Source organism: Cervus canadensis, chromosome 3, assembly GCF_019320065.1.
Source record: "Cervus canadensis isolate Bull #8, Minnesota chromosome 3, ASM1932006v1, whole genome shotgun sequence".
Taxonomy (NCBI): Eukaryota; Metazoa; Chordata; class Mammalia; order Artiodactyla; family Cervidae; genus Cervus; species Cervus canadensis.
Genome location: NC_057388.1, coordinates 86,831,394 through 86,854,419, shown reverse-complemented (window position 1 = coordinate 86,854,419; position 23,026 = coordinate 86,831,394). Strand labels below are relative to the sequence as shown.

Genomic DNA, 23,026 nt, shown 5'->3' with positions numbered 1-23,026 from the left:
CTTATAAAAAATATAATCTTAAGAATTTGGAATAATAAAGGGAAGGTACCTACTTCAAATGGATTAAATAAGAAAGTTCCACTTTTTAAGAAATTTAACCAGGAAATGGGAAATTTCCAATCTGCCTAAAGAAACACCAAAACTTTTCACTGAAGTCAGAGACCTTACTGTTTTTGTTCAAGACTTCATCTACCGAGTTTTAAATAAACCCTAAAAACTATTTTCCAGTACATATTAGGCCGGTGCACAGAGTGCATGACTAGGGAAAACGATTCCATCTGAGTGAGAAGTTGTGAAGAACAGAGACGTATCTTGGTCACCATTACATCCCCAGTTCCTAGCACAGTGCCTGGCTCAAGGTGAAAACGCCGAGCAAAGGTTGTCGCTTTGTGCTGGACCAGGCAGAGACACCTATCTTCCTTTGGTCCGATTTTCATTCCCTATTAACCACTACCTGAGCTACAGTCCTGGTTCTTGGTCCTTGACCTTAAGTTGAAAAAAGTAAGGAAGATATGCATATACTGATGCATTTCTACATCAGCCTTTCTGACAGGATCCTCAGAACTGAATCATCATGGGCTATGAATCTCTTATGTGGTATAATTCTTATTTCTTGGATAATATCAGTGTGCAAAGGTAATTCATTCTCAGTGCAGTACAAATATGTTCATAAGAGGAAGAATGGGACAAACGTTTTAAGTAACAGATACATAGCATCTTATATTATGACATGGTTACCAGTTTTTAGACACTGAAGATAATACACTGTATTACAATGCAATGTGGTAGGCTTCCATTTTAGGAACAAAAATCAATTTCACATGAAAAAAGATTTATTTTAAATTCACATAAAATACATTCAGAGTAAGTCTAAATTTTTATCACTTAAATAATGCAAAACACACACAGAGGAGCTTTTAAAGATGTACAGTCTCCATTATGTCCAAAAAGCACACATTAAAAGCTTTCTTATAATTATTGATCATCACCTCGTTGCCTTAAATTTCTAGACTTTCCATTTTCAATTCTTCTCTTTTTGAAGACTGGGGCCACTCCGTCTGCCACGACTCCAAGAGAAGTTACTGTTTTTTCTTTAAAAACCAGTTGGGGTTCCCCAGCAGCATCAGCCTCCGAAGTTGATACATATTCATTTTCAGTGCTTGGAAGTTCCAAATCTACCTCCTCATGGGACTCAACTTCTGGTTTAATTTCCTGCCATTCTCCATATGGGTTTGGTTTTTTATGAGCTTTGGGTTTTTCTTCATTTGGACCTGATGAATTCTTCCCTTGGGTATTTTTTTCTTTGGGTTTTTCTTCACTTGGACCTGATGAATTCTTCCCTTGGGTATTTTTTTCTTTCTGTGTTTCTGGTTCAGTTCTTTTATTACTATTTTTATTTTTTTCCTTAAACTTTATTATTAGCTTTTGTGTTTCTGTTGGGATCTCTTCTTTTTTTTTCTCCTTTCCTGCTTCCTGTTCGCCATCAGACTCACTACGTGAATCTGATGATTTGGACTCTTCTAGGGTGCCAAGTGACTTTTCATTGACTTTACTAGAAGGCAGATCACCGGAGTGTGGAATGAAATCATCAGGTTTTTCCCATCTGGATTCCCCCGTTTCAGTATTATAATAATAGGTATAGCCACCTTCACTTAATCCTTCTATCCACACAGTCTTCCCTGTTGCCTTTTTTAAGTTCCCTTGAAATCCTTCAGGTTTCTCCCACTGAGATGCTCCTGTGATAAGATCATAATAGTAATGGTGACCCTCAGAGGTTATGCCTTCTACCCATCTGCCCTTTGAAGGGTCTTTTTTCTTTTTCTTCTTTTCTTTCTGCTGATTTGATGCAGAGGTGGGTGGGACAGTGCTGGTAACTGGTGACACGCTTGGCTCTGAGATCTCTGACTCTAGGCCGAGCCTCTTCAAATCCTCCTGGTATGCTTTCAGGGCAGCTGCCTCCATTGCCGCAAACTCCTTTGATGCCTTTTCTTCCTCCTTCGCCTTATCCAGGCTTTTCTGTTTAATCTCACTGATCCTCTTCGCCACATTTTCTTTATGATTCTTTCCTCTTTCATGAAATTCAATGCTAGGCCTATTGTCTGCGATCCAACACTTGCAGTAATCACAGAATTTCTTTGGTTGTGACTTCCAGTAGTCTGCCATGACTGGACCAGGCGCTCCGCGGGCCGCCCCGGAACCCGGCCGAGGCTCGGGTTCTCCGCGTGGGGAGAACTGGGCCCCAGCTCACCACGAGGCCCACCGGAGCCTCGGCGCGCGGACGCCTCCCGCCGTCCCCGGGGCCCGCGTTCCGCCGCTCCCAACTACGGGTGCCCCAGCGACCCAATCCGCGTTCCTGTGAACTGTTTTTAAAACAAATTTGGATAAATTCTACAAGTTTGATCTGTTGAGAAGGCACCTGGTTAGTGAGGTTTTTGTTCTTTTATTGAGAAATCTTATTTACTGTGCTACAATGTGGTTTGTGAAAGATGGTTTAAATATTTAAAATATTCTTCAGGTTTACTTAGAAAGTCAGTAACTTAACAATACTTTAAATTGGAAAAAGCTCACACTGAACTAATTTGAGCAGTAAATACTCATCATTCTTTTCCCTTATTTCTTTGCTATTTAAAAAGCTTATTGTTAGGTAGAGCATAACTTGTTATGTTGTTGATTTTGCTGATTGTTTTAGAGATTTTAAAATATGTATTTCTTGGCTATTTGAGTGCTAGATATTCAACTGCTCTACTCTTCATGTTTTTGAAAGTATCTGCTCTTATAACTTTTTATCCCTTTTTAAAAATTTTTTTAATTTTTCCCAATTATTTTTATTAGTTGGAGGCTAATTACTTTACAATATTGTGGTTTTTGCTAGTTACTTTACAATAGTGGTTTTTGTCATACATTGACATGAATCAGCCATGGATTTACATGTGTTCCCCATCCTGAACCCCCCTCCCATCTCCCTCCCCATCCCATCCCTCTGGGTCATCCCAATGCACCAGCCCTGAGCACTTGTCTCATGCATCCAACCTGGACTGGCGATCTGTTTCACACTTGATAATATACATGTTTTGATGCTGTTCTCTCAGATCATCCCACCCTCGCCTTCTCCCATAGAGTCCAAAAGTCTGTTCTATACATCTGTGTCTCTCTTGCTGTCTCACATACAGGGTTATCATTACCATCTTTCTAAATTCCATATATATGCGTTAGTATACTGTATTGGTGTTTATCTTTCTGGCTTACTTCACTCTGTATAATGGGCTCCAGTTTTATCCATCTCATTAGAACTGATTCAAATGTATTCTTTTTAATGGCTGAGTAATATTCCATGGTGTATATGTACCACAGCTTTCTTATCCATTTGTTGCTGATGGACATCTAGGTTGCTTCCATGTCCTGGCTATTATAAACAGTGCTGTGATGAACATTGGGGTACACATGTCTCTTTCAGATCTGGTTTCCTCGGTGTGTATGCCCAGGAGTGGGATTGCTGGGTCACCTGGCAGTGCTCCTATAACTTTTGACATTAAATTTTAATTTGAGGGAATTCTCTGGCTGTCTAGTGGTTAGGATTCTGAGCTTCCACTGCCAGGTCCCAGGTTCAATCCTTGGCTGAGGAACTATGATCCCACAAGTTGAGAGGTGTGGCCAACAATAATAATATTAAATTTAGTTTGAGAAACCAAAAATAAAACTAATGTGCTAGTGCCAAAAGAAAATTGTTAAATGTACAGCTAAGGAATGGAAAGCACTCACCATCTGTCACTGAATTCCTTCTCTAAAATACAATGAGAAGATGTAGAAACATACTACATCATTGTATTTAAGCAAATATAGAGTTGGAGCTAGTGTGACCCATTTAGAAGACATGAGAGATGGTTCACAGGGAGAAGGATGTCGGCATGGAGGAAAAGCGAGGAGAAGGTAGGACCAAATCTTGGAAACCTCAGGTGCCGTTCTGGGGAGTCTGAAGTTCTTTCTATAGGTAATTGGTAGAAATGAAGAATATGAATTTAGAAAAGAGATGTAATGAGGTAACTTCCTGGTGGTCCAGAGGTTAGAGCTCTGCATTTCCACTGCAGAGGGCCCAGGTTCAATCCCTGGTTGGGGAACTGAGATCCCACATGTGGCGTTGATATAATGAGAATAACATAAACAATATATTTTTGGTACTCTTGAGTCTATATGTTCATAGCCAGGCTATGAAGGGTTTCTGTCTTAGTCCTGGAGATACTGTCTTTTCCCTCCAGATCACTTGTGTTTGCTCCAGTGAGTTGACCAAAGCAAAGAGAATGATTCCAATCACCACTCACTTAAGCAAAAGGAGATTTAGTGCTTTTAACAGGAAGCATGTCTGAGGCTTCCCTGGTGGCTCAGTGGATAAGAATCTGCCTAGCAGTGCAGGAGACACGGGTTCAGTCTCTGGTCCAGGAAGATCCCACATACCAGGGAGCAACTAAGCTCATGTGCCACAACTATGGAGTCTGTTTCCTAGAGCCTGGGAGCTTCAGCTACTGAGCCCACGCGCCACAACTACGGAAGCCGACGTGCCCTAGAACTCGTGCTCTGCATCAAGAGAAGTCTCTGCAAAAAGCCTGTGCGTTCAACTGGAGAGTAGCCCCCACTCCCCGCAACTAGAGGAAAGCCCGCACAGCCTAAATAAATGAATAAATGAATAAATAAAACTAACCCATTCCAGTATTCTTGCCTGGGAAATCCCCTGGACAGAGGAGCCTGGTACACTCCATGGGGTCCAAAAGAATTGGACACAACTTAGTGACTAAACAAACAACACAGACCAAAAAAACAAAAACAAACAAACCAAAAAGAATGTCTGTTACAGTCAAAAATATTACCAAGGTCAGCAAAGATGAGTTCTGTTTGAAGTAGCTTCAGTGGACTGTCCGTGTCCATGGAAGTGTCCACTTTATGACTGTAGTCCTGCCATAGCTGCGTGGTCCTTGATGGACAGGCATCCATTCTTAGTGTCCATCCAAGGAAGGACATGGAAGTGCACCTCTGATGGTGTGATGACAAGGACCCTATACACCCTTACTCCAGTGATGCAGTTTCTTTGGATCACCAAAACCTAGCTTCAGTAGAACTAGAAGACTCTCACTTAAAATAATAAGAGAATTCAACCACGTGTCTAGTTGTCCCTTGAAAGGTAGATGGTGGGGGGGGGGGGGACTCCTGAAGCCCATTCTTGGTTGTCATCTAGTCAGCAGAGAGAGGTCTAAGATGAGTTCTCCCTTTGCTGTGCTGATTAGCAACTCTTCTGTGAGAGGAGGGAGATAGTCAAAATAAAAGACTGGAGGACTGTGGATTCCCCTGCTGTTTGTGTTTGGCTCAGATGTTCCCTTAATATTTCACTGAACTGAGGACCAGGGGCCATTTCCCTGGTTTCAAAAGAACATACTTAAAGTTGGACATACTCCCAGAAAGATAAAAATATAAGTGTATGTGGATGTTATTCAATCATTTATTTGACAAATATTCATTAAGGGTACACTGTGTGCCAGGTACTGTTTAAGAATTGCAGCTTCAACAAAACAAATAAAAATCACTGCTTCATTAAAAACCTATATTCTAGGCTCTGTTTTTACTGCAAACTTTGTGTAAAACCACCAGTATATAGGATTGTAGAGAATGGGTCATGGGTGAGTGTGTTAGACTCGCTCTGGGTTATTAGCAGGTGCAAAAGCAAAACAGTTCTGGAAAGAAGTTCCCATCCCATTTGATTAGTGGCAATGGCAGCTCCATGTCATACCTGCTTGAGTTACCAGCAGCCCTAAGACCTAAGATCTGTCCACCATTCCCTACAGTAGATCAGGCTTGGCAGTGTGGGCATGACCATTTGTGGGAAACACTGATGTTACTTCCATCCCAAATTTGATGGGTAACTTCCCCTCTGTGGTCTGGGAAATTCCTTTTCACTGAGGGATGGGGACTGTGGAGAGGACCAGAATGAAGAGGGGGTTAGTGGGAGCAGAGAAGAGTGCATCCAGGGATTGTTTTTTTTTGTTGTTTGATGAAGGGAAGAGTTTGAGAGAGAGGATATACTAATAGCTTTCACCTATTGTACAGAAGGTAGAAGCAGAAATTATGTTTGCTTTCAAAGGCCGAATAAACAATATGATTTATTATATGCTTTTCAAGTGAAATAAACTTTATATTATTTTCCAAGTCACAAATTCATACACTTAAATCATTTCTTTTATATATATATATAATTATTAATTGAAGTACAGTTGATTTACAGTGTTGTGCTAATCTCTGCTTTATGGCAAAGTCACTCAGTTACACACACATATACATTCTTCTTAAAATATTCTTTTCCATTATGGTTTATCCCAGGTGATTGGATATCATTCCTTGTGCTATACAATAGGATCTTATTGTTTATCCATCCTAAATGTCATAGTTTGCATCTGCTAACCTCAAACTCCCAGTCCATCCCTCTCCCTCCCCCCTCCCCTTTGGCAACCACAAGTGTGTTCTCTGTTTCTGTTTTGTAGATAGGTTCACTTATGCCATATTTTAGATTTCCCACTTAAGTGATATCATTTTGTATTTGTCTTTCTCTTTCTGACTTACTTCACTTAGTTTGATAGTCTCTAGTTGCAACCATGTGCTGCAAATGGCATTATTTTGCAGCTGAGTAGTATTTATGGTTGAGTCGTATTCCTTTCTATAAATGTACCACACCTTCTTTATTCATTCATCTGTTGATGGACATTTTCGTTGTTTCTATGTCTTGGCTAGTTCATATATTTTTCTAGTGGATATTTACTTATTTGCTTAGTTTTGGCTATGCTGGGTCTTTGTTGCTGTGATCAAGCTTTCTCTAGCTGAATGGGCTTCTCATTGTGGTGGCTTCTCTTGTTGTAGAGCCCAGGGTCTATGGTACCTGGGCTTCAGCAGTTGTGGTACACAGCTCGGTAGTCGTGGCACATGGGCTTAGTTGCCTCATGGTATGTGGAGTCTTCCTGGACCAGAGATGGAACCCATGTCTCCTGTATTGGCAGGTGGATTCTTAACCACTGGACCACCAGGGAAGTCCTACTTCTTGTATTTTTCTAAATTACAGTGATTCAAGAAAGCTTCCAAATGGTTATGTGGGGAGTATTAACAAGTGCTTTATCAGAAAACAAAAAAGAAATGGAAACAATTCAAATTGGGTTTCATGTTCTAAAATAAAACCAACATCAATTAGAGATGAAAATTCATGCAGTTGATTTTAAATGATAACAGAGTATATAGACTCTCGATTGCTTTCCATAAATCTGGGTGAAAAAAGACATTCCATTTATTTTCAGCTAGTCTGGAATCAGTCCTTACAACATTCTCACCATGCCGAACCTGTGGGACAGTTCATCAGCTTCCACTCCTGGTTGCTGACTCTTTCTGTTCTAGACTTTTGTGCCTACAGTATCACAATTTTTGCCTCTTCTTATATGGCCGGTATATGACTTGACTGGGCTGTTAGCATGTGTGGGGGAGGTTTTGCCTAAAGTATTTTAATCAGCATGAATTCTGTAATTAGTACAGTTCTCAGCATTGGCCTCTGCACACACACATCAGTGCTTCCCGAACCCTGGTATACGTTGAATCTCCTGATGATCTTTAAATATACTGATGCTTGGTTCCCACTCGTATATGTTTCAGTTTAACAGTAATGGGATGCAACCTGGACACTGGGATTTAAAAAATTCCCCCAGTGCTCCTCATGTACAGTGCCCAAGATTTGGGCACCGCTGTACTAGATTATTTATTTAAGGACTCTGAGTGTAAACCGCTCTCTGAGTAAAAAGGAAAGAGCGTTAACCCATGCAAATCATTGAGGCACAGAGTATATGACTATTAAACTGCTCAGTTGCGTCTAAAGGCAAGTGGTAAGACATGGTCCAATGACATCATTGAAATAATTTTGCTACATTTTTTCCAGTTCTTAATTTTTTTTTCATATCATTATTCTTAGCTCCAGGCTCAATGCTTTGTCTTTCTTTCTGACATTAATATCTTTTACATATTTTTGTAACTTTCTCTCTTCACTCTGCCATCTCTTGGCAAGGCTTGTATGTTTCATTTCTTGCTTTTTTTTTTTTTTTAATGAATGAATCCCTGAAGGCTCCGCTTATATGCTTTGCTAGAAGCACTGTTCACGGGTTTCTTGTGTTCCCAACTTGAACATTACCTGAAACTAGGTGATGTCAGCCAGCAGTGAGGAAAGGCAGTCTTGCCTGGATACCCAGCCCAAATCTGCACTGACCTGTTTTTTGCTGACGTCATTGGAAACTAATCTCTAATTTGTTTTCCATTATCATTCCAAGAACTCCCGCATTTCTCTGCTGCTGCTCCTCCTTGCCATTTGTTGCTTTCCAGGCTTCTCTATTATTGAATAACTATGCAGAAAAGAATTTCCCCAGAGGTATTAGATTGAAATTTTTCAAGATTAAAAAAAAAGTCCTTCTTTATTAATGAACTGTGTGGACAGTTTGTGTCTGGGTTGACCTGTTTTTGTAGTCCTGCCTATCGTTTTGCCAAGATACAGTTTGAAATATGACCTAATATGCCTTGAACTTCCTTTTGGAAGCTATTAATATATTAAATAACGTCAGAACCAGAGCAACAATAGCCCACATCACAATTGCCTTAAATGGTTAGGCTTAGGACTTTTTCTTTTTCCACACACAATTCTACCTAGTGCCTGCATTTCCTTTACTCACTTTTTCTGATTATAAAAATAATATGTGATGAGAAAAGTTTGAAATTGCAGAATAATATTTTTAAATTGAGAGGGAAATCACCTATAATTCTGCTGACATAATCACTGTCAAAACTTTGTTATATTTCTGCTTAGTCTTTTTTCTATACATATTTTTCCTATCATATTTATGATAGAAATATTAAACATACAGGAAAAAAAAGAAAGGAAAAGAAAGGCTGACACATAAACCTACCACCTAGATTCAATAATTATTAGAATTATTAGAATTTTCCATAAATAATTCCTTTTCTGTCTCTTATGGCTCTTTTTGTCTCTCTGGAACTCCCTCCATCTCTATCTCTGTTGCTCTTTTAGAAGAGTAAGCCATGCTTCTTTACTTCCCCAAATATAAAAACATTCTCTTCTGTAACAAGAATAACATCACCAAAATTAAAAATAGCTTCCACATATAATCTTATATCCAATTTGTATTTAAAATGTCCTCAGTTTCCCTTGGATGGGGGTTATAATTACTTGGTTTTCCAAACCAGTCAAGGGTGGCCATTGGGTTATAATGTTTCTTTAGTTTCTTTTTATGACATCATCTTTTGGTGAGAACCAGTCTTGTAGAATGTCTCACATTTTGGTGGGTGATGCTTCTTCCAGGTAATATTTAAACTTGTTCTGTTCTCTGTGTTTCCTACAGACAGGAAGTTAGATCTGAGGCTGTGGCTAACATTTTTGCAAGACTTTCACGGGTGATGTTGTGTAGCTCATGTTAGTTCATTTCAAGAGACATAAAATATCAAATTGTCTCACTAGGAGCTGTGCTGTTTGATTTCCTAATTAAAGTGATGCAGTCACATCCTTCCTTTTTTTTTTTTTTTTTTTTGTGATCAGCAAGTAATCTATGGCGTGAAATTTTGGCACTTTCAAATAGGATCCAGTCCCTCATCATCTTTTCACCTAATGTTGTTAGCATCCACTGAGATTTTTGCCTGAGTTAATTATTTCACTGGGGATTTCAAAACGGTGATTTTTCTAATTTTATTCTTTCTATATTTATTAGCCAGAGTTGGTCCCTATAAAAGAACTTTCCTTCATACATTTTTTCCCTCTTAAAATAACAGGGTAAGTGCCAATGATTTTCTCTTTTTACTAAATTTCAGAGTAAGTATTTCATAGTTTTTTTAAGGTACAAAGTTAAGATCATAAGGCATATAGTTTCTGAATTTCTTTTTAGTTAGTGTACTAGTATACCAGGGACTTCCCAGGTGGTGCTAGTGGTGAAGAACCTACTTGCCAATGCAGGAGACATAAAAAGAGATGGGGGATTCAACCCCTGAGTAGAGAAGATCCCCTGGAGAAGAAAACATCATCCCACTCCAGTATTCTTGCCTGGAGAATCCCATGGACAGAGGAACCTGATGGGCTATAGTCCATGGGGTCGCAAAGACTCAGTCACAACTGAAGTAACTTAGCATGCATGCACACACTAGTATACTAGTTAGCATTTTCTCATAATGATTTGTAAATATCTCCTCTAATGGCTATATGTAATGGTATAATTTTTCTGTGTAGTTGAATCAAAATTCTATTAAATGTTAAGGTTGCTTCCAGTTATTCAATGGTGATGAATAATACTTTGTAACATCCTATGCCTGAAGTTTTACTTGAATATTGGGTTCTTTCCTTAGAGGATAGAGTCTGTCTTCTTAAAATCCAAATGAAGCATGTAACTGTGTACAGTATGCTGGTCAGTGATTGGCTTAGGGATATATAATGGACTTTAGTTAAATGCTGCCCACCCTGACTTCAGCTCCACTCCTCATCTAGTGCTGTAGTTTGCTTCATACTACCTTGTATTTCACTTCACTTTTAATGTCTATGTTCTCTTTCTCAATTATCTTATAAATCCTTTGAGATCAGATACTCAGATACTGTGTTCCATTTCTTTAGCATCATGTATCTGTAACATCCTGCATTATGTTTTACTCAGGCACTGAAGAAATGTTTGTTGACTCTGGTGACTTCATGATATTTTGATTTATCGTGGCACATTTAGTAGCTTTAAAGTGTCTAGAACTGTCTGATTTTGAAGGTTGCTGTCTAATTGAAGGCGCATCCTCAGACTCCAATGAATGATTTGCTCCAATTGGCTTATTTGATTTTTAATTATAGGGATATATGGGCTTCCCTGGTGGCTCAGTTGGTAAAGAGTCTGCCTGCGCTGCAGCAGACCTGGGTTTGAGCCCTGGTTCAGGAAGATCCCCTGGAGAAGGAAATGACAACCCACCCCAGCATTCTTGCCTAGAGAATCCCATGGGCAGAGGAGCCTGGTGGGCTACAGTCCATGGGATCCCAGGTGTCAGGCATGACTGAGGGACTAAACTTAAACTTTGGTCTATTTCTCCTATTAAAAAAGCTCCATCATTTTGTGTATGAAGTCTGGGATTGGCAAGGGTGCTGCTAATGTGTTTCCTAAATTACTCCCATGCCCAGAAAAATATATTGTTAACCTTGGTGGAAATGATATTTGTGTTTTAATGTAAAACCTACTGCATCATCTGTGGTGTGCTGCTGAGAGGTCCTGGGTGTGGAATAATTAGTGAGTCATGTGGTTGGATGTCCCTCTAACTGGTGTGGCACTATCTTCTCCTGGAAAGGTTTTATTGACAGATGAGTCTACCTAAAAGTGGTGAACATTTATCTTGGGACATCCGTGTTTGTTACCTCAGTGTGCAGGCATGCTCAGTGATGTCTGATTCTTTGCAACTCCAAGAACTGTAGCTTACCAAGCTCCTCTCACCAAAAGCCTCATGGGGTTTTCTAGGCAGGAATACTGGAGTGAGTTGTCATTTTCTACTCCAGGAGATCTTCCCAGCTCAGGGATGGAACTCGTGTCTCTTTCATCTCCTGCTTTGGCAGGTGGATTCTTTACCACTAGTGCCATCTGGGAAGCCCTTACTGTTACTGCAGTGGTTGTTATTTATTTGGTATGGCTAGATGTCAGTGATGGCCCTCAAACTACCTCTTTTTAATGGCTTATTTTCATGGATGACAGATTTGTTGTTGTTGTTGTTTTGTTGCTCAGTTGTGTCTCTTTTCTACTCCATGCACTGCAGCATGCCAGGCTTCCCTGTCCTTCACCATCTCCTGGAGTCTGCTCAAACTCATATCCATTGAGTCGGTGATGCCATCCAACCATCTGATCCTCTGTTGTCCACTTCTCCTCCTGCCTTCAATATTTCCCAGCATCAGGTCTTTTCTAGTGAGTCAGCTCTTCACATAAGGTGGCCAAAGTATTGGAGCTTCAGCAAAACTTGTTCTTTGAAGATTCTTTGGTTTTTATTTCAATAGCATTAAAGCTGATATTTGATTCATTATTATTACTTATAATCTATTGGACAGTCTTTCTTGGCTATATTTCACATATATTCTTTTCTTAAAAAAATCACATTAAATTTTTTTTGTTTGCTTGTTTGTTTGAAACATTTAATCTTCAGGAATGTTTAGATCCAGAAGTATGGTGTTTATTAAACTAATATGGGTAGATGAACAGAATTATTCTCTGTGAACAAACTATATCTCTGTTACATAGACCACAGAGTAAGCCTGGAAATGCATGATTACATTTTATTTTTTCATTGTTTTGAAATGGGAGAGAATTTCTTTAATAGACTGCTCTATATCAAGGACAGTAATCATGTCTTCTTAATAAAATCAAATCTCCAGAGCCCAGGATATTGCCTAGTAGGTGCTTAATAAGTTTTTCTTGAATCAAAGAATTAATTTTTCTCAATTACTGCTACTGGGGCCTAATAAAAGAACAAATAGAGTTGTTCCATTAGTTTCTGAATGAGATAAAACCCTTTGCTGTTCTTAGATGATAGTTAATGCTTCCTTACAGCTTAAAAAAAAAGAAAAAAAATACTTTGATCTTTGTCTTTTGGGCCAACAAAGTAGACAGTGTCATTTTTCTTTACAAGGTGTTTTTCACATAACACACATACACATACACAAACATCATGGAAAAACATATAAAAAGAAATTGGACTTCAGTATTTTCAGTGCTATATAAGCATTAGTCCCATTCATTGTCATAACACCCCTATAAAAGGAGTATTTTTATCTTCTGCATATAGGTGGGTAAATTGGCACCATGTTTGCAGTGAATGTGTTGAATCATAGTGTCATAGAGTTTCTTATTCTTCTCTTAGGTAAATAGAATCTATCTGTACTTTTGATGGAGTACTGTTGTCCATTATTATTAATTGCAGTTAGTACAAAGCAATTTCTTAATTATGGGAAAGTATCAGTCAGATTTTTAACACAGAGACTAGAAAGTAACTGAAGTATCCTCTGATGGACAAAGGTTTAATTGGCAAAGGAAAAAAAAAAAACCAGTGAAATAAAAGAGACTAACCACTACATAGAAATCCTTGCTATATTTGTACTTATCACCAACCAGCCTGTTATTGTCAAACCGATTTCAAATTCCCCAGTTCGTGACCTAGAGCTCTTACTTTTGTTCTCCTTCTCTAGTTACCCCAAGAGTCAGACCTTCTTCCACACACGGTCCTGTCTGACTTCTCAAACCCAGAGGTTGCTCTGGGACTGTGTCTTTCATCCATTTCACAAGGTTCATCTGTTCCTTAATTTCTAATACTCCATTTATCCCCAGGAAACTGACTCTATATATACCTAAATGTACACCTGCATAGCTACCTCTTTTTACCCCATTTCAGAATCCCTATCTTATCCATAAATTGGCTTGAGGAAAGGTTGTACCACTGACTTTTCGAGGGAAAACATACAGGTTGAACAGATGTTTGAAGTGCTAGGAGAGTGTTTAGATTTTGTTTCCTTCTAGGATATTTTTTTTTCTACCACCAGCCTCCAACCCCACCCTAGAAACTCAAGATGTATAGGAACTCCTATAGAAACTCCTCCCAGTGCTGGTTAAAAACCTTCCTAACCAAGCCACTGTGAACTGATAAAAACACAGAGTATGTAAATGAAGGGTGTGTATGTGGCAGAGAGAATGTGACCAAGGTAAGTTATATGCTTCATTATGAAGGCAAATTTTATTTCTCCTGAATTATACTCTTTCCCTTGCCTTCTTTAGTTACTTCATGCTTCCTGGAGCGCTTGAGTCAAGGCGGAAACCATAACTACTCTACAGTTTTATGGTTTCTCTATTACTTATTTCTTTAATCCCTGTGATGTAGTTAATATCATTCACATCATATAGTTGAAAAATGTGGAATACAAACAGGTGATTGATAGCATCAGTGAGTGGTGGAAATTGAATTTAATCCAAGACTTTTGACTCCACCTCTGTGCTTCCTTTAATAAACCAGTATTGTGAAGACAATAGCACAGTATATGGAAAGTGACAAAAATGTATATAAGGGAAAAAGACCATATTTAGGATTGAAAAAATTAGTTTAGCAACATTACATACAGAGTCATTATTGGAGTAGAAAATTGTAGAAAAATAGAATGCCAAATTTTCTTCTAGCTCACTAGATTGGTACATGTCAGCCCTATAAAAAGCTGTGCTTCGTTGATTTCAGAAATGACAACTATAGCAATCATAAGAATGGAGGCCCATAAAATTCATGGGAAGTACCTAAAGGAAATTTAAATGAAAAACATTTAAAAATAAAAACAATAGATCTGTGTTAAGGAAAACACATCTTAAAGAATCGAAGTGAGGAAAATAAAAAACTCCAATCTTGGTTGTGGCAATAAAGAGTGAGTAGCTAAAATATGAATCTCTTTTCATTACAGTATAACTGCCAATCAACCAAAGAGAGTAACAGCCCATGGTGCCGAGGACCATTAAGCTTGACAAGGGGTTATATACAGTGACACTCTGTATTATAAAAAGATTTTCTCTGTAGATTCCAAAGCACAGTCTTTATTTAGTGTAGACAACATTTCAATATTGAAAAAAAATCTCTGTTACAATTAAAATAAATCTATTTGGGCATTTCCCCTAGAATTAAGTCCAGTCTAATTCCTATGTAATATACAGTAGTCAGTCCGTCTTTCGTGTTAGAAGTAAAAGAGAAAATTGATAGGGGGAAAAAAGTCTCTGTTCAATCTTGTTTACTGAAAAAGCATTCTATGTCAATTTAGAAAAATCTTTCTTTACCTATAAATAGCATACCTAGCTACAGATATTATAAAGATGGATTTCTCTCAGGTTTGATAACCATATGCTTATCTAACCTTGTCTTAATTTTTTTTTAAAGAGAGGTATTTATTTATTTTGACTGTGCTGAGTCTTCACTGCTGTGTGCAGGCTTTCTCTAGTTGCAGTGAGCAGGGGCTACTCATTGTTGCAGGGTGCAGGCTTCTCATTCCCGTGGCTTCTCTTCTTGCAGAGCACAGGCTCTAGGCTGTGAGCTCAGTATTCATGGCGCACAGGCTTAGTTACCCCGAGGCATGTGGGATCTTCCCAGACCAGGAATCAAACCTGTGTCCCTTGCATTGGCAGGTGGATTCTTAACCAGGGAAACCCTACTGTTACCTAAATATTTTTAAGAAAAAATTTATTAATATAACAGTATAAAGAAAAAAAATTCATCCATAATTCCTCTGCCCACTTTTAACATGCTTATTGCTTGTTATTGTATTATTTATTGTTATTGTATTGTATTATTGTTATTGTTATTGTATTGCTTATCCAGATTTGAGAATGCTAAATGGAATAGGTTATGCTTCAGGAGGATATTTTCATAGGAATGGCACTCTTATTTATAAGAAAATGGGAAATCAAACTTTGAAAAAAGTGAAAGTGCCAATTATTTGTAATTATGCAATTATTCAATCAGGAGATTGTTCTCTTTCAATGCTCACTGACTCTAAGTGTTGAAAGGTACCCAAGAGGCCAGAATACATGGATCACTTCAACAGGTGGTGTTGTGCCTTTGACAGAACATGATTTAGTAATTGACTTGGGTCATTCTGACAGCTTTCCTTTTTGAATCATTTTTACTGATTAAAGATTTTGTAGTTCACTATTTAAGACTTTTTCAAAGTTATAAAAATATTTATTACAGAGCGGTGGTTGCAAAACATACGTACTCATCAGAATCACCTGGGCAGGCTTACCAAAACACAGATTTCCCAGTTTCTGATTCACTATGTCTGGTGTGGGGCTTGAAACTTTGTATGTCTAACCACTTCCCACTTCAGGTGATGATGGTGCTCCTGGCCCAGGGAACCACACTTTGAGAACCACTGATCCAGAGACTACTCACATGAACATAGCTTAGAAGAGGCAGTTTTCCCTTAACGTTGCAAAAAAGAGTTTCATCCTTTACAATTTAGCATCTTCCGTTTAGTCGGACACAACTAAGCACATTTAGGATGTCTCACACCACAGTGATGAGCTCCAGGTTTTACTTAGGATTTTTAACATGGAATTTTGTAGTCTGATTTTTGAGGATGTCATGAATATGTCAGAAATAAGCTCAAGCATAAACTATAGGAGTTCAGTGTAGATCTCGAAAGGCATGAGAGAAGAAAAGCAATTCCTTCAAAAGAAAACCTCCAAACTGCTAGAATTCCATATTGATGTGCAGATTGTCTACGAAAAGTGAAAGTGCAGTCACTCAGTTGTGTCCAACTCTTTGTGACCGCATGGACTGTAGCCCACCAGGCTCCACTGTCCATGGAATTCTCCAAGCAAGAATAGTGGAGTGGATTGCCATTTCCTTCTCCAGGGGATCTTCCCGACCCCGGGATTGAACTCTAGTTTCCCTCATTACAGGCAGACTTTTTACCAACTGAACCACTAGAAAGCCCTATAAAAGCTTATCAATCTGTATGTATGGTGAAAATGTCTGTTTCTCATGTTCTAAACCCCAACAGTTTGAATTTTCCTCTTCAAGCGCTAAACATTGCACGTGAGGGTCATCTGGCTGTGACATCTGTTATCCCATTGATTTCCAGGGTTGATTGGGCTGATCCGGCTGCCTAACTGGCTGTCTTCTTCCTCCCTATCCACTCCATCACACATGTCCATCCTGAAGCAGCACGCTGGTAGAGGGTGATCTTCCTGGATACTGGAGTGTCTTTCTTAGGTCAGATATATGCAGGTAGCTGTACTCTGCTGCTAGAACCTCCAAACAAGCTCTCGAGGCCCATTTGTAGGAGAACAAAGGGTAATCAAGCTACAAAGACTTTAAATAAACGCAACTGAGGCTCTGCAAGTGGCTGTCTGCCTTTCTTAAAAAATAAAATAAACGTAGTTTGTGGCAAAGAGATGGCGTAAAAGGAAGCCATGACAGACTATTTTCTTGGGCTTCAAAATCGTTGTGGACTGTGACTGAAGCCATTAAATTAAAAGACACTTGCTCCTTGGAAGGAAAGCTATGACAAACCTAGACAGTGTATTAAAAAGCAGAGACATTACTTTGCCAACGAAGGTCCGTATTGTCAAAGCTATGGTTTTTCCAGTAGTCGTATATGGATGTGAGAGTTGGCTCATAAAAAAGGCTGAGAGCCAAAGTACTGATGCTTTTGAACCGTGGTGCTACAGAAGACACTTGAGAGTCCCTTGGACTGCAAGGAGATCCAACCAGTCCATCCTTAAGGAAATCAGTCCTGAATATTCATTGGAAGGACTAATGCTGAAGCTGAAGCTCCAATACTTTGACCATCTGATGCAAAGAGCTGACTCATTGGAAAAGACCTTTATGCTGGAAAAGATTGAGAGCAGGAGGAGAAGGGGCGGACAGAGGATGAGATGGTTGGATGGCATCATTGACTCAATAGATATGAATTTGAGCAAACTCCAGGAGATAGTGAAGGAGAGGGAAGCCTGGCATGCTGCAGTCCATGGAGTCACAAAGGGTTGGACACAACTGAGTGAACTGACAACAACCCTCCCCTAAGCCTCATTTGCATGACTCTGCCACTTCTCTTACCCATGATCAGTATCCAGCTACCTTCACAGATGTTCCTAGTCTAGAAGCCTCACCCTTCCTCTGCAGTACTTCGATCTTCTGAGGCTGTATAAAGCATCTGCAGAGCATGAGATAAGAGCAAGAGATCCAGGGACTTCCCTGATGGTCCAGTGGTTAAGACTTGACCTTTTAGTGCAGGGGGTGTGGGTTTGGTCCCTGGCTGGGGAGCTAGGATCCCACGTGCCTGGCGGTCAGAAAACAAAAAAATAAAACAGAAGTGATGTTGTAACAAATTCAATAAAGACTTCAAAAATGGCCCACATTAAAAAAAAAAAATCTTAAAAAAAAGAGTCAAAGATCCAGGGAGTCTAGCCCTTTGTCAAACCATCCACACTGGTGCATGAACTCTATAAAACTTGGTATTTCAAAATGTTTTTGTGGTCATCAAGGCAGGATACGGTATGGATATCAAGTGACATCTGTTGTAGCTCTACTTCTGCTGTGACTCAGAACAACAGGCAAATTGGTCCCAGGAAGCAAATTGGTGGGCTTCCCTGATGGCTCAGAAGTAAAGAATCCGCCTGCAATGCAGGAGACAGGGGTTTGATCCCTGGGTTTCTGGAAGAACCCCCCAGAGAAGGGCACATCAGCCCAGTCCAGTATTCTTGCCTGGAGAATCCCATTGACAGAGGAACCTGGCAGGCTATAGTCTAAACAGTGGCAAAGAGCTGAACACGACTGAAATGACTGAGCACATACGCATGCACAGGCAAATTGGTGAACTCGTTCCTGTGTTATATGTCCAAGAGTTCAGGACTTTGGGGTCCTAGAGGACCTGGCTTTGAACCCTGGTTTTCTGGTGGTCACTGACTCCGGGAATCTGTAAAAATGGGGATAATAGTAATATATACATAGAGCAGGGTGGATGTAAAACTCAACATGCTGATTTTATATATATATATATATATATATACACACACACACACATGTATGTGTAAATATATATATCCATCCCAGTGTCTGCCACACAGTAGGCACCCAATACTGCTAGTTATTATTACTATACATAGAATGATAGAGTTGGGCTGGATAATTGGTACTCAGGCACTTAATTGATGCTTTGGTCACAGTGCTATGATTTGAAGTAAAATATATAGTTGAAAAATAATGATGGCTCTATTAATCTGCTAGGGCTGCCATAACAAAGTACCACTGACTGGGTGGTTTAAACAATGGAGATGAATTTTCTCACAGTTCTGGAGGCCAGAAGTCTGAGACCAGGGTATCAGCCGGATCAGACCTCAAACCTCTTCTGAGGTCTTTTTCCTTCTCTGGTAGGGCTGTCTCCTTCCTGTATCTTCACATGATTTATTCTCTGTTTGTGTCCAAGTTTCCTCTTCTTATAAGAAAACTAGTTATATTGGATGAGGGCTCACCCTAATGACCTAATTTAAGTTGCTCACCTCTTTAAAGACCCTATCTCTGGATACAGTCACATTCTGATGTGCTAGGAGTAACACAGGAAAACAGTTCAGTTCATAACAATGGCTAAGCAGGCAGTGTTGACCTTTTTTTCTACTGGGTTGGGTGAAGAATTATGAGGAATTTATCTTTAATGGAGTTTCAGTTTCTGTTTTGGTGAGTCATTTCATGGTGAACCTTTGGGGAGTCAAAAACAAAAAAACAAAAGAAACCCAAAACACCACCACCATCACCACCACTGAAACTCAGAGAGAAGCAGTGGCATCAATCATGTCAAACAAAATAATTCGCAATCCAGTTTGACGAGAGAATGTACATTTTGTTTTAAAACTTTTTTCCATTTTATTTTATTAACCCAATATATTCCAAGTTATTTCAACATATAAACAATATAAGGAAGTTATTAATGAGATGTCAACACGCACTTTATTTTATCTTTTAATTTTTATTTATTTATTTGTTTATGGCTGTTCTCGGTCTTCCTTGCTGCGCACAGGCTTCCTCTAGTTGCGGCAAGCAGAGGTCACTCTCTAGTTGCAGTGTGTGGGCTTCTCATTATGATGGCTTCTCTTTGTTGCACGGCACGTGCTCTAGGAGTGAGGATTTCAGTAGTTGTGGTTTGTGGGCTCAGTAGTGTGGCTCACCAGCTTAGTTGCCCTGAGGCATGTGGAATCTTCCCTGATGAGGGATTGAACCCACGGCCCCTGTGTTGGCAGACAGATTCTTAACCCTTGGACCACTAAGGAAATCTGAGAGAGTACATTTTTAAATGCTCACAGATTTACTTCATCTGGCTCCATAGTTGAGTTCAGTTCAGTTCAGTTGCTCAGTCATGTCCGACTCTTTGTGACCCCATGAATCGCAGCATGCCAGGCTTCCCTGTCCATCACCAAATTCCAAAGTTTACTCAAACTCATGTCCATTGAGTCGGTGATGCCATCCAGCCATCTCATCCTCTGTCGTCCCCTTCTCCTCCTGCCCCCAATCCCTCTCAGCATCAGGGTCTTTTCCAATGAGTCAACTCTTTGCATGAGGTGGCCAAAGTATTGGAGTTTCAGCTTCAGCATCAGTCCTTCCAATGAACACCCAGGACTGATCTCCTTTAGGATGGACTGGTTGGATCTCCTTGCAGTCCAAGGGACTCTCAAGAGTCTTCTCCAACACCACAGTTCAAAACCATCAATTCTTCACTGCTCAGCTTTCTTCACAGTCCAACTCTCACATCCATACATGACCACTGGAAAAACCATAGCCTTGACTAGATGGACCTTTGTTGGCAAAGTAATGTCTCAGCTTTTTAATATGCTATCTAAGTTGTTCATAACTTTCCTTCCAAGGAGTAAACATCTTTTAATTTCATGGCTGCAATCACCATATGCAGTGATTTTGGAGCCCCAAAAAATAAACTAGGACACTGTTTCCACTGTTTCCCCATCTATTTCCCATGAAGTGATGGGACCAGATGCCATGATCTTAGTTTTCTGAATGTTGAGCGTTAAGCCAACTTTTTCACTCTCCTCTTTCACTTTCATCAAGAGGCTTTTTAGTTCCTCTTTATTTTCTGCCATAAGGGTGGTGTCATCTGCATATCTGAGGTTATTGATATTTCTCCCAGCAATCTTGATTCCAGCTTGTGCTTCTTCCAGCCCAGCGTTTCTCATGATGTACTCTGCATATAAGTTAAATATGCAGGGTGACAATATACAGCCTTGACTTACTCCTTTTCCTGTTTGGAACCAGTCTGTTGTTCCATGTCCAGTTCTAACTGTTGCTTCCTGACCTGCATATAGGTTTCTCAAGAGGCAGGTCAGGTGGTCTGGTATTCCCATCTCTTTCAGAATTTTCCACAGTTTATTGTGATCCACACAGTCAAAGGCTTTGGCATAGTCAATAAAGCAGAAACAGATGTTTTTCTGGAACTCTCTTGCTTTTTCGATGACCCAGTAAATGTTGGCAGTTTGATCTCTGCTTCCTCTGCCTTTTCTAAAACCAGCTTGAACATCTGGAAGTTCTCAGTTCACGTTCTGAGCATTAATTTATTAGTGTGTGAGATGAGTGCAATTGTGCGGTAGTTTGAGCATTCTTTTGGGATTGCCTTTCTTAGGGATTGGAATGAAAACTGACCTTTTCCAGTCCTGTGGCCACTGCTGAGTTTTCCAAATTTGCTGGCATATTGAGTGCAGCACTTTCACAGCATCATCTTTCAGGATTTGAAATAGCTCAACTGGAATTCCATCACCTCCACTAGCTTTGTTCATAGTGATGCTTTGTAAGGCCCACTTGACTTCACATTCCAGGATGTCTGGCTCTAGGTGAGTGATCACACCATCGTGATTATTTGCCATACTCCAGGCAAATTTGGCCTTAGAGTACGGAATGAAGCAGGGCAAAGGCTAATAGAGTTTTGCCAGGAGAACGCACTGGTCATAGCAAACACCCTCTTCCAACAACACAAGAGAAGACTGTACACAGGGACATCACCAGATGGTCAACACCGAAATCAGATTGATTGTTTTCTTTGCAGCCAAAGATGGAGAAGCTCTATACAGTCAGCAAAAACAAGACCAGGAGCTGACTGTGGCTCAGATCATGAACTCCTTATTGCCAAATTCAGACTTAAATTGAAGAAAGTAGGGAAAACTACTAGACCATTCAGGTATGACCTAAATCAAATCCCTTATGACTATACAGTGGAAGTGAGAAATAGATTTAAGGGACTAGATCTGATAGACAGAGTGCCTGATGAACTATGGACGGAGGTTCATGACATTGTACAGGAGACAGGGATCAAGACCATACCCATGGAAAAGAAATGCAAAAAGGCAAAATCACTGTCTGAGGAGGCCTTACAAATAGCTGTGAAAAGAAGAGAAGCGAGAAGCAAAGGAGAAAAGGAAAGATATTCCCTTTTGAATGCAGAGTTTCAAAAAATAGCAAGGAGAGATACGAAAGCCTTCCTCAGTGATCAATGCAAAGATATAGAGGAAAACAATAGAATGGGAAAGACTAGAGATCTCGTCAAGAAAATTAGAGATACCAAGGGAACATTTCATGCAAAGGTAGGTTCAATAAAGGACAGAAATGGTATGGACCTAACAGAAGCAGAATTTATTAAGAAGAGGTGGCAAGAATACACAGAAGAACTATACAAAAAATATCTTCACGACCCAGATAATGACGATGGTATGATCACTCACCTAGAGCCAGTCTGGCTCCATAAGATCTGGTTTATTCACTGGTGCTATTATGGTATTGTTTTTTGTGCTAATATCTGTCTCAGGACTGATAGCCTTACTTTCTGCAAAAGAATACTGATCACCTGCAAATGAGATACATTAGTGGCAAGAAACGATTTTAACATTCCATGTTTTTTGCTATGTGGACATCCATTAACTGATAAATTAATGCCCTCATGGGCCAGTGCCTGGCAAAGCTCTGAGATCCCTTGTACCTCTTGTTTCTGCCACACGCTCTTAATTCATGACACACTAATGATTTCTAGATCAGTAAATGTACTTGTTAAAATGTGTTTAAACATAGTGTATTGGCAAAACAATACTTTTTTCTTTACAGCTGAGAAGAACACGTTAGCTTACCATAGTTTGGGAGCTGTTTTAGCAATGAAGTTCTCTAGGGTATGAAAAAAGATCGTGCTTAATAAACTTAGTGCTTGGGATGTACTTGGTGATAAAAAGTGTCAATTTGTTATTCATTTTACCAAAAGTCTCAATTCATTGTGGGTATAATTGTGAAATGATTTTACCTTCTCAAGTTATGCTCTGCCTCTGGGTCATGGCTCCTTTGAGGCATTTCAGTGCAATTCCACAACTTTAAAGGCACATAGTTATTAAACTAGTCCATTGATCATGTTTTTAAATGGAGCTTCCCTAGTGGCTCAGACGGTAAA

The 23,026-nt window shown here is 39.6% G+C and overlaps 1 protein-coding gene across 1 annotated transcript; it reads right to left on the bottom strand.

The window, feature by feature from the left end:
• Positions 1–593: 593 nt before the first annotated feature.
• On the bottom strand, positions 594–2,323 carry LOC122438599 (WW domain-binding protein 4-like). The gene has a single exon (XM_043463639.1). The coding sequence runs from the start codon at positions 2,161–2,163 to the stop codon at positions 976–978; it is 1,188 nt and encodes a 395-aa protein (XP_043319574.1). The 5' UTR covers positions 2,164–2,323; the 3' UTR covers positions 594–975.
• Between the last annotated feature and the right edge of the window lie 20,703 nt (positions 2,324–23,026).

Excerpts from the sequence above, each read along its gene's own strand:
- LOC122438599 (XM_043463639.1), bottom strand. The coding sequence starts at position 2,163 with ATGGCAGACTACTGGAAGTCACAACCAAAGAAATTCTGTGATTACTGC.